Source organism: Seriola aureovittata, chromosome 16 (assembly GCF_021018895.1).
Source record: "Seriola aureovittata isolate HTS-2021-v1 ecotype China chromosome 16, ASM2101889v1, whole genome shotgun sequence".
Taxonomy (NCBI): Eukaryota; Metazoa; Chordata; class Actinopteri; order Carangiformes; family Carangidae; genus Seriola; species Seriola aureovittata.
In genome coordinates this window covers 999,062-1,011,187 of record NC_079379.1, presented here as the reverse complement: position 1 = coordinate 1,011,187, position 12,126 = coordinate 999,062, and the positions used below count along the sequence as shown (strand labels likewise).

The following is a 12,126-nucleotide window of genomic DNA, read 5'->3' as shown; positions in this document are numbered from 1 at the left end:
AGGGGATTTCACTTCACCTTTCATTCATCTGTAGTTTTAAAATTGATGTGTTCATCCCGGTTTGATCATTTTCTCAATAGATTACATGAAGTTGGCTGGATTGATGTCTTTAATTTATTTTGATAATTACGAGTTTCCATGAATTTACCCATTAATACTGTATTTGTACCTCTGATCAAATATGGTCTCTTCAAACCTGTTGTGCCTTTAACATGCGGTCCATACAGAGGCGTACACTTCAAGGGGGGATATGTCCCCCTCAATATTTACAACATGTGCAATTGCCCCCACCCTTCCACATTAAAACAGTTACTTTACTCATTGATGCTACAATTCTTCTGTCTTTTTTCTTTAGCACTGAAGTTTTTTTTTATTCCCAAAACATGAAAATGAATTATCCACACACACACACAGTGATGTGATCTCAGTCAGTAGCACTGTGCACACACAGGCAGGTTGAGGAGCAGGAGGGGAAAAGAAGGAGCAGCTCTGATTTTAGAACATTTTATCTCAAAAACTCTCAAAACCAAGTGAGTTTTGAGCCCTTAGGTGCTGTTTTTAAGTTTACTTTAAGGGTGTTCTTTGATAGATTGCTAACTACTCTTGAGGTAATATTACCTGCCCATAAAAGCTTGCTAGCTAGTGGAGTTAGCAGCAGACAAGCTAATGTCCAAAGAGTCAGAAGAACAGAAGCATGTGATTTGTTGACAGCGTGAATCAGAGTGCCTTACTGCATTACATTCCATTACATTTTGAATTGTCACCTGGAGCCTGAAATGTGTCCTCCCTTACATAAATAAAGTCGTATCCACCATAAATTGAGGCTGAAAAGCCAAGTTATTGTGATATCGCAAATTACATTTTGACTCTTCAGAATTGTTGTGCATGACGTTGCTCATGCAAAGCTTCCAATTGGATTCTGGCCTAGCAAACAAATCATTTGAACAGTGTTAGCAGAAGAAATGGCGTTTGCTGTTGTGGATAAAAAATGTAGAAAATGCCATGAAATAGAACGAGCTCATAACCAAGGAATTTGTGGGGAACGAGAGCTTCGTTCACTTGAGAGTTGTTCTACAAATTTAAATTGTATTGAACATTCATTGTCTCCAGACACACGATTGCCCTTCCTCCTACTTGCCATAACTTCTGACATAATTACAGATATCTGCAACATCAGTTGGCCTAGTCATAACTCTACTTCAAGATATCTTTAATTATATTTTATCTAGGCAGAATGAAAGTTAAAGATATCTCCAATTTGAGATATTTATAATCAAAATTCATTTGAAGATATCTATAACTTGATAATAGATATCTACAATTAAAATTATTATTATCCTTAATTCCAGTTTGAGATATCTACAATTTAAATCTGATTAGTCAAAATTCAGTTCAATATATCTATAACATCGTTTTGACTAGTTAAAACATGATTTAAGATAACTGAAAAGGACAATATAGATATCTTTAGTCATAATTTAGTTGCACATATCCACATTTGACATTGTGGCTATCTACAATTGAATTAAAGATATCCGTAATGAGAAACCCCATACACATGAATGTGAAATGTGACGTCATTTGTCCTAGGAAGAAAGAAGTTTTGGATATCTGAAATGACAGTTGTGGATTGGAAGAATGTCATTGTGGATATCTGAAATGTTCATTTTGACTAGGAAGAATTGAATTACGGATATTGTAATGCATATCCAGACTAGCCATTAAATGTTAAAACGGCTTGTTACACACACATCCTTTAACAACCCATTGAATTACCCAGGAAGTAGCCCAGGACCAATCAGAAAGTACTCATGGTGATTTGGTCCCACCCAGATTCCAACCTCCTCCGTCAGTAGTTAGGACTGACAGCTGCTGTCCTGGAAACTGAGGTAGAGGGGTCCGGAGAGCGAGAAAGTGAACAACCAGTTTGACATGGTACCGCGATAATAACAATGTTGGGGCAGAAAGTTAATTAACTTCACAGATGTGTTTTTTTTTGTTCGTACTCAGCAGAGGAAACAGAAGTGTTACCTTTATAGTTGTCGTCGCTAGTAGCAGAAATGTAACGTTAACACTGTTTGGAGCGGACGTCGTAAATGAACTTAAGGAACTTTGGTAACTGATCCTGCAAAGTTTGTTAAAAATGAATAACGTGTAGCGTATACTGAAAAACAACGCCGTAAAGTTAGGTTGTGGTATATTCAACAGGACGTTTTATTCTACTTCTCATGTTTTCACATAAACAACTTCATCAAGTGACGGTGGCAGATCATGTCAGCATCAACAGCAGCAGCCAGCGGGTTAAACACAGCCGCTCCCCTTCAGCCTCCTGCGCTTCTTGTGGCAACACCACCACGGTCCGGTTGCAGCCTATCCGCGCCACGGTGCAGTACCAGCTTTTGCGTGGAAATCAACACAGCCCAACCCGCTCCGTTTCCTCCTCCTCCTCAGTAGCCGGGAGCAACACAGGACCGACGAAGTCCCGTTGCTCCAGTTCCGCCAACCCGAGTGCAAGCGGCACGGACGGTAGACTGGTCCCCGGGCGGAGACCTTCACCGCCGGACAGCAACAGCCCACTGAACGCTTTCCCTACGCGCCTGTTTCCAAAGGTAATAACACCCTTTTAAGTGGTTGAAGTTTATCTCTACTGTACCCATCAACGTTCAGATAGCTTGGTGCTATGCTAAGTGTCGTTCCTGCCTCGTATGTTGCGACCGTCACACCAAACTAGCTTAAAAACCTGGTAAATGAATGGTTTCGGGGATGAATGAAGGAGATGCATGTATTTAGAAATGGGAACCAATAATTTCCAACAGTTACATGCTATTCTTCTATTCGGCTTGGAGAATGGTCGACCATCCAACATTAAACTTAAATAAAATCTCAACTTTATTCACTGTTCCCACCATTGGCCATCAAGCGTCACGTTGTGTTTTGGTGCGAGAAGCAAGTGCAAATAAGAGTCGAAGCAGCAAAAAATATTACGTTTTTTCTCAAACGAACACATTTTTGTATATAAGATGTAAACCGAATTGTAAAGCGGACTGTTATCATTCAGACAAAGGCGAAGATGATATTTTAAACCGTATCTAACTTCCACTGTAAGCCAGACGACCAAATATTGTCAACTTTTCCAATGCTAATTCAACTTAGCAAACCGTTATCTCTGTAGCTTCGCTTGTGCTGCCCATATCGGGGCATATGCACATGCTAGGCTAGTTGTCTAGCTTTCTAATTGGGTTAGAATACTCCGGGGATTAGATGTTTGACGCGTAAATCATAGAGAAGGTAAATATAATCGCTATATTTTCACGATAGGTCCCGCAGCCACCGATTCAATTTCAATCATAATAACATTAATAATTATAACGCTCCACATTTTGAGCTGGTATAGTGTGTTATTCGGGTGTTATGATGGCGTTTTGAACGTAATCATTTGATATTAGCTAAAACGCTTGTTATTCCATTACATTGGCATTACCCTTGCTGAGGTAAATACGTTAGGATATGGATGCCTGTGTAGTGATGATACAGCTTCTCTGTCGAAGATTAAAAGGGCTCACTGATCTACACGATACGGATGATTAGCCAGATTTTCAGAAAATGCTGTGAACACTGAAAGCTTGCTATTAATTCGTCACTTTGAGGTTGTTTACCGTCATTGAAAGGGAAAAAATACGTTGTCAGCTGGTAGGTCTATGGCTCCTATGGCAACACTGGGGCCTAGCAGTCTGTGAGATATAAACAGAGCCCTCTGGGCAAGCAGACCTGCCTCTGCAACTACATACATAAAAAATACTATTTGGCAAACATGAACAAATGAGAATATACATCTGTCTACAGAGAACAATATAATGTCCTTGCAAATACATGAATTACTTTGGTGTTTTTGTAGTTAAGCCAATGTGCAGCTTGAGTCATGGCTATGACATGGTCTCTATATTTGTGTGAAGAGCCGTAATGTTTTCTTTTCTGGACTAAGATATACTGTCACTGAGAACTTTATTAGAAACACCTGAACACCCGGTTGTTCATGTAATTATCCAATCAGCCAATCATGTGGCAGCAGTGTATGAACTCCTGCAGATGTAGGTGAGGAGCTTCAGTTAATGAGGAAAACTGTGACTCAGTGACTTTGACTGTGACATGATTGTCGGTGTCAGACGCTGGTCTGAGTGTTTCTCAAACTGCTGATCTCCTGGATTTTCACACTCAACAGTCTCTAGAGTTTTTACTCAGAAAGGAGCAACAACAAAAGCATCCAGTGAGCAGCAGCTCTGTGTTGATGAGAGAGGTCAGAGGTCAGAGGAGAATGGACAGACTGGTGACAAGCTGACAAAAAGGCTACGGTCACTCAGATAACCACTCTTTACAACTGTGCTGAACAGAGAAGCTTCAGAGTGAACACCACGTCCAACCTTCAACAGCAGAGACCAAATCAGGTTCCACTTCCTGTCACCCAGACCAGAAACCTGAGGCTGCAGTGAACACAGACTCACCAACACTGGACAGTTGAAGACCTGGTCTGATGGATCTTGATTTGTGCTGAGGCAGCAGATGGCAGGGTCAGAGTCTGAATCCAAGGACCAACCTGCCTTGTGTAAACTATGGATGGTAATCAAGAACCGGTTCCAGTTGTGATCTGGTTCCAAATGGTCCAAACCATCAGAATCATATGGCCATGAGCTTATCAATTTCTTTATTGATGCCGGCATGTTTTTTTTTTTTTTTTAGAGCTGGGTGGCCCTATGTGCTCACTTGCATAGGGCTCCGCAAGGCCCCGTCTCCCTCTCATGTCAAAGTGGTTGACAGTGTTAACCACTTTGATGAGCAGAACTATCTTTTTGGTCACTAAATAGCAGGACAGGGGAGTGAATTGTGGGAACACAAATCTCAGTCAAGGTTTTGTTACAATTCGCGATTTAATACAAGATGGAAAGCAACTGTTTCTCACTCTGCGTTCTTCTCTGTACTTGTGTTCCTGTGGACTTGTGAAACATTCCAATTCAGAACAGTACCTGGGCTGAATACGTGTCATACGAATTAATACGTAGTCAGGTTTTCCAAATAATGCCTGTTTGGGAATTTGCATCAGTGTTTTGGGAGATGTAAGGACCATCCTGCTGGATGAGGTCATATGAGGAGCTCGCTGTCCGCCATCATCCTGGTAGGAAAACAGTTATATCTGCAAGCCCTTTGGCAATTTACCACTGGCTCTGTTATCTGTGGTGTTTTGATATATGATGAAATTCCTTATGGAAGATGAAACTTGGGTCTGAGTTGAAATAAAATATTTGTTGTTGACAGTTAGTCTGAGAAGATGAAGCTGAAGAAAGACATGATATGTTGAACAGTTTAACAACAGCACAGCCTCTGTGGGCTTCATACCACCACTTTTTAATAAAAATTAAATGTATATGAATGTCCATATTAATTTTTTTTAGATTTTTCATATGCATTACAGATTGGATATGAATTGTATCTTTTACTACACTCACTGTCAATTATGTGTTTTTCCTGAATGTCAGTTTGTGGAGCTATTAGTGAGACAGTTCAGTTGGGTACAGTCACATACAGTTGGGTACAGTCAGGTTCAGCCAGGTACTGTCGGGTTCAGTCGAGTACAGTCGAGTTAGTCAGGTAAAGTTGGGTTTAGTCAGGTACAGTGAGGTTCAGTGAGGTACAGTGAGGTACAGTCGGGTTCAGTCGGGTACAGTGAGGTTCATTCGGGTTCAGTCGAGTACAGTCGAGTTAGTCAGGTAAAGTTGGGTTTAGTCAGGTACAGTGAGGTTCACTCGGGTTCAGTCAGGTACAGTGAGGTACAGTCGGGTTCAGTCGGGTACAGTGAGGTTCAGTCGGGTTCAGTCAGTTTCAGTCGGATTCAGTTGGGTACAGGTGTGTTGAAATGTGATCCCCAGTGCTGAGCTGAGCTGCTGATATGAGGAACAATGTTGCTGTTCCAGTTGTAAATAGTCCTCCTGTCCCCAGGAGTCTGGACCTCTGAGTTGAACTAGTTCAAACTCCCAAGTCTGAACTTGGTGTACTCTGTATTGAGAAACAGCCATTGACTATTGATTAAATACTGAATTTAAAATGTTGATGCTGGGAAATATAGATGCACATCTCTCAGTAAATAATAGCACCAAATATTTAGCCAAACTGTAGTGTAAATAGTATTTTATATTTGAAAATGTTTGAAAGGAAATCTGGGGGATGCAATGGCAGCCATAGCAGCCATAGCCTATAGGCTTATGTTTACACTGTATAGCCAAAGCCAGAGTTATACCATTGTTATATTTCATTATTTTGTACATTTTTTTATTTATGTTATAGTTATGCATAATATTCACATAAGAAAATATTCTATTCAAAAAATCCTTCATGACCACAGTTCACAATCTTCTAATAGCTCCTTCCAGCAGGATAATGCTCTATGTCACAAACTGGTTTCATCAAGATGACAGTGAGTTCAGTGAACTTCAGTGACCCCCCCAGTCTGAAGACCTGAATCCAGTAGAACACATTTGGGATGTGGTAGAACAGGAGATTGACAGCTGAATGTACAGCTGACAGATCAGCAGAAATGATGTGATGCATCATGTCAACATGGAGCAGAGTCGTAGAAGAAAGTTTCAACATCTGGTGGAGCCATGACATGAAGAACTGAGGAACTACCCAGTTAGTGTGCTGTTCCTAATAAAGTGCTCAGTGAGTTTATTCACTTGATTTTGCATCTCTCCACTCTTGGATATCCTTGCTGGTAGCAGTGGTGTATGCAGGGCATTTTGATTGGGGTGGCTGAGGTATGGCACTGAGCGTGGCATCAGACCTCTGCCAACAGTTAATAAACAGACACAGATATGAATCTTTCACGATCTTTACTGAAAAATTCCTGTGTCAACCAAACGAAAGGCTGCTATTGCCATTACTTCCTCATTTTTCTTCATTGTCATGCTGTCTGTGGACATTTTAGTGTATGGTGATATTTTCCTTCCAGTTAGTACCTTAAGGTATTTTAAACACCTTTCAGCCGAAGCTGCAAGAATTAATATTTTTATATTTACAATGAATCAAATTTAGTGTGTGTGATGTGAAACATGTCTTTTGTAGTGATGAACCCACAGAGAATTATCACCAGTGCTGCAGTTTCCCTCACCTCCAAACATGTAGACTAAAACAGGATTTAAGGAACAGAGGAAGATTGTGCCAAGTTTTAATGGCCACAGCAGGTGATTGTGATTTCACTAATCAGGGATCGTACCTGCTGTCTTTGGTCTCTGGAATAATGACCTGGATTTACTTGGCACTCTTGGCCCTGGTACATGGGATATAAACAAATACATGCACATTATTCTCATGTGAGAAAATAGTGCACTCTGAACAGATGTGAATGGCATCTTGATTTGTGCAGTAATATTTGTTTTTATTTTTCCCTTAGGTGACTTGTCACCTGAGTGATTGAAATTTGAAGCATGGGCATAACTCTCTTTCTCCAGTGATTTCAGTGTCTCCAGTTGTCATTGAGGATGAGCATTCAAAAGTCCACTTTGAAATCATGTAAAAAAACACATTTCTTACTACAAACCGATCTTCTCTCATCAGCATGATCATGCTTAGATGCTTTCTTCAGTGTCAGAGTAATCCAACGAATGTGGACTGTACAATCATGGTTACAGACATGGTGCAGACAAGCAAACTGCTAATAGCTAACTCAGTGTGACTTTACATGGTGCAGATTTGCCAAAACAAACTTAATCATTCCACCAGCGATATAATTTCTGAATCATTACAATTAAGCTGATAACTGTTTCTCTGGGTTATCAGTTCAGAGCTTCTGTGATGCACAAACTGACTACATTAAATTACTGTATCAGAAAACACAGCAAATACTTTATCTGCAACATTTATTACCACACACTACTAACAAGGACAGACACAACAACACAACGAACGCTACCTACACTTGCAAGGACGCTACAGTGGAAGAATAGATTAATCTAATGTTTGACAGGGGAAATGCAACAGGTGAATAAACCAGTATATGTGGCATTCACTACAAACAGCTGGTAAAAGCATCGGTAAATCTAGAATCACGTTTGGATAGAGAAGCAAATTGTACCTGGTTGGCAGAAAAGAAGGTATATGCTCCTCTGTTGAAAATCTGATTCTGATGAGGGTGAGATTAGCCAAGCAACGTGGAGACAGAACGGAAACCAGGGCCCATATTCACAAAGTATTTTATCTTATCACTAAGAGTACTCCTAAATCACGCTAAAAGTTTTCTCCTAAGTCCTCTTCAAAAAGCTGCTGAGACCAACTTTTAGTAAGGAAAAGCAAAAACTCCTAAGCTAAGAGTGTGACTCCGTTGTTATGGCTGACATCAATTTTCATGGATTCCCCTACAGGAACCACAGCGATTGGTTGATGGAAGAACAGAGTGCGCTGGTAAAAACGCTATTAGCCACAGCCTGTTGTAGCTGTACCTGTTGTAATGTAGCTGTAGCTGTAAACCCAGCTGTGGGTTGAAGTGTGAGATTTCTACTGTCAGATCCATGATCACATCCATGAATCCTGTGTAGATCCTGGACACTGTACAACAATGTCTACAACTGTATAGGTAGCATCGAATACAACCTGTGTGTTGATGGTGTGATTTTGTTTTCCTGTTTACAAATACCTCCTTGTCTTGCGATGTGTTCCATCTCTGGCACCGATCACAGCGGGTAGACTGACAATGAAGCTGCTTATTTTTTCTGTAGTTGCTGAACATCGTATGAATTGTCCTATGATGTCGGGTCAGAGCGCAGTTATTGTTTGGTGAATAGATCAGCTTTTCTCTGTTGCCAAGTAACGCACTCGTAACACTTAATTTTGGCACTGATTGGGGTGTGTCCGTTGGAGATGTTATTGCATTCCTCACAAACTCCACAACGCTCATTATTCCCTCGTGATTGAGTCGTATCTTTTAAGTAATTGATAGCAGCCCTCTAAGATTCTTTGTGATTTGGTCTTAGTGAGTAAGGAGTCCTCTTGACTACTTCTAACTTCTCCCAGACTTAGGAGCTACTTTTAAAGCTAAGTGGCTGAAGTTGCATTCAAGGAGTGCTCTTATATAGAGTGTCTTGGGCAAGAGGCACATAAAGACATCCAGTCTAGGTGTTGATTCAACTGTGCAATCTTTCTGGTGCTGTTGATCTGCACTGCATTCTATTGACAGATGTTCCTATTGTTTTGTCCACCACATTCAAATCAATGAGGATAGACTAAACAATAGACTCACCTCTGTGGAGTCCAATGCAGTTCAACAGCAGCACAGATTGCAGCCTCCAAAATAGAAAAGTTGAACCAACACCGCATTAATATGGCAGAAAACTAAACATTTTAAGGATTAATTACAGGACTGTTGTGTTACACAGCTAGTTTTAGCCTAGTTTTAAAATGTTTCTAATAAACTGACAACTGAGTATATACAGACCTATATAAACTAGGGTTGTCACGATACCAAATTTCTGTTTCGATACCGATACCAATATGTATTTCGATACTTTTCGATACTTTTTGTAAAAAATATTTCATTATATTATGTATTGCCTTAATGGGTTATTTAAATATTTAAAGAATGTAATTTAATTTTTAAAAATATATTTTTTAATGTATCTATTAACCATGGACATGTTTTAGCTCTCTGTTTGCAGGCTACTGTAGGTTTACTACTGGGCTGGGAGGGGCTTTGTACTTCTTTCATTGACATTACAGTGCAGTGAACTGGTGAACAACATTATCACCTGTCGTTTTTGACTAAAGTCTCGGAACAAGTCCGCATGGTTGTCCTTTAAATGTTTCGACAGGTTTGAAGTGTTGCCTGCTTTTGCGAGACACACTTTGTAGCACCGCTTGCACTGCGGTGCCTCTGGGTTCAGTGGCTCGCCTTTATCGTTCGGTTTGAACCCGAAATATTTCCACACCGTACTTCGGGCCCCCATTTTGTCCACAAGTACGGGCTTTTCTGCAGCTGCCATCTCTATCTACTGTATTTTCTTCAACCCGCTCCGTCTGTCTAAGACGCGACTTGTCGTTTCTCTCTCCTCAGTCTAAACATGCGAGTGCGCGTGGGAGGCGGCTTACATCCGCTCGGGCAACTACGTCACACTCGCTGGCCTCGCTGTGCTTAAAGAGACAGGCTCCAATTTACCAATTCATTTGCATTCAATAAAATGAAATAAAATTACCGTTTGTTTTTAAATGCTGGTATAGTACCGTTTTCAAAACTCTATTATCGCGGTACTATACTGGTACCGGTATACCGTGCAACCCTAATATAAACTATAATATAATATAGATTCCTGGAGAAATTTTGAATGTGCCTGCTGCTTGGTGCATGTACTTCACTCCTCATGAGTCAATCTGTACAAAGGATCTTACTTTCAGTTTCATTCATGTCGTAGAAACTTATCCTGACATTGACCTGGCCAAAATGACCTCACAATAATGGCTTCTAACCAAAAATTGTCCACACAATTATAGAAAGACATATACACACTCAAAAGAACCACACATCAACAGGCACACACAAGCACATGGAAATATACAGTGTTGATTTATCTTAGAGTTGCTCTCATACCTGAGTTAAAAGGCTAAGAATTAATGAGTTTAATTAGCAAATCAGAATCAGCTTGGCCACTTTCTGCCTAGTAACACCTGCTCCTGGAGCTGTGCCTAAAGTAAGACAGCAGACATCAACTAGAAAATTCCAGGGAAATTTTGAGTGCCACGGGGGCTACTGCCGGGATGAGTACATGATTTATTTCCAGTGTTCAAAAGTCACCCTGATCATATTCTGGTTTTGAGAAATGTCTTGATATAAAAGACTCTGATATAAAACAATGTCACATCCCTCCATCATGTATTATGTGGGAAATATCTCATATTCTGTGTTGTTTTTTTTAATAAAACAAGAGGCAACATGTCTTCAAACTGGCATTTAAAGGGTTAAAATCCTGAAAACTAATAAACATTTGGTAGGTTTGAGCAGAACTGAAATGGTTTAAGAGATTTATGCAAAAAAAGCAGAAAAAAATATTGATATATGATGATTTTATAGCATTTTCTTTGTGTGTCCTTTTTTGGACGCGAGGAACCCCAGAGGGTACAAAATGTGTTACCAGTGTATAATAGACCTGTAACAGTAACTGACATTAGATTTTAAAAATATGTCAAAAAAGACACTTTCTTGCAGAAATCCATACCTTCAGCTGTAACACAGCCAAAATGATCAGCAAATCAAAAAAGAAAAGTGAAGAAAATGTCCAAAAAAGGACAGGGGCCCCCTGAGGGTTAATAAATCCCATGAACCGCTATTTAAATTACCACTATTATGTTTTTTTCTGTGCTAAATTTAACATTACTGGGGAGGAGAGCAACGCGACTAGAAGTGACAGCGAGAGAGGGCTAGTAGCTTCTCCTCTCCTCTGTCTCAGCGGAGACCGTCACAACTTCATTCACTCTTTTAACAAAAAAAAAAAAAAAGCAACGAAGGAAGCAGTAAATGGACTTACATATTTAAGACCTAACTAAATGTAATTTAAGACCTAACATGCGGCTAATGTAAAGCTAGCAGAGCTTGGAGAGTTGGTTATCTGGTTGCTAGGCGCACGCACACAGGTCAGGAGCTGCCGTTGCCATGGCAATGTGAAAATCTGCCCAGAATTTGGCTTCTACATGGCTTCAAACAACTGCAAATTATGAGAAAACCGTTACTTCTTTTCATAAACCGAAAGGCCGTGACAGACACTGAAGCCAGAAGTTTCTACAGTCTCTATTTTATTCAGATATTCCTTAAAATGAGTGAGGAAGCTCAGTGCGAAGACAGAGTGAGATTCTTTTGAAAAAAAAAGACGATTACATTAGGTGTCAATGAGAGTGAGACAGGTATTGCTGCCGGACTCGGCACCCCCGTTTAAATTTTGTGCAGACCCTGCCTGTCAAAGTTACATTTTATGAATCCCAACAACTATGTCTACATTTTCAGAAAGAATTATTTGTCTCCTTTTTACGGTTTGGCTGCGAGCTCGAGTTAAAAATAAAAATAAAGGTTATTTTTTACTGCTTTACGCACTCTAGCCAACT

At 40.1% G+C, this 12,126-nt stretch overlaps 1 protein-coding gene across 1 annotated transcript in view; it reads left to right on the top strand.

Moving 5' to 3' along the window:
* Nucleotides 1-1,914: 1,914 nt before the first annotated feature.
* glcci1a (glucocorticoid induced 1a) overlaps nt 1,915-12,126 on the top strand; it is a 47,789-nt gene continuing 37,577 nt past the window's right edge. Inside the window, exon 1 of the mRNA XM_056399627.1 lies at nt 1,915-2,609. Within this exon, the coding sequence (XP_056255602.1) occupies nt 2,229-2,609 (381 nt within the window). The 5' untranslated portion in view covers nt 1,915-2,228. The remainder of the gene's footprint in view (nt 2,610-12,126) is intronic.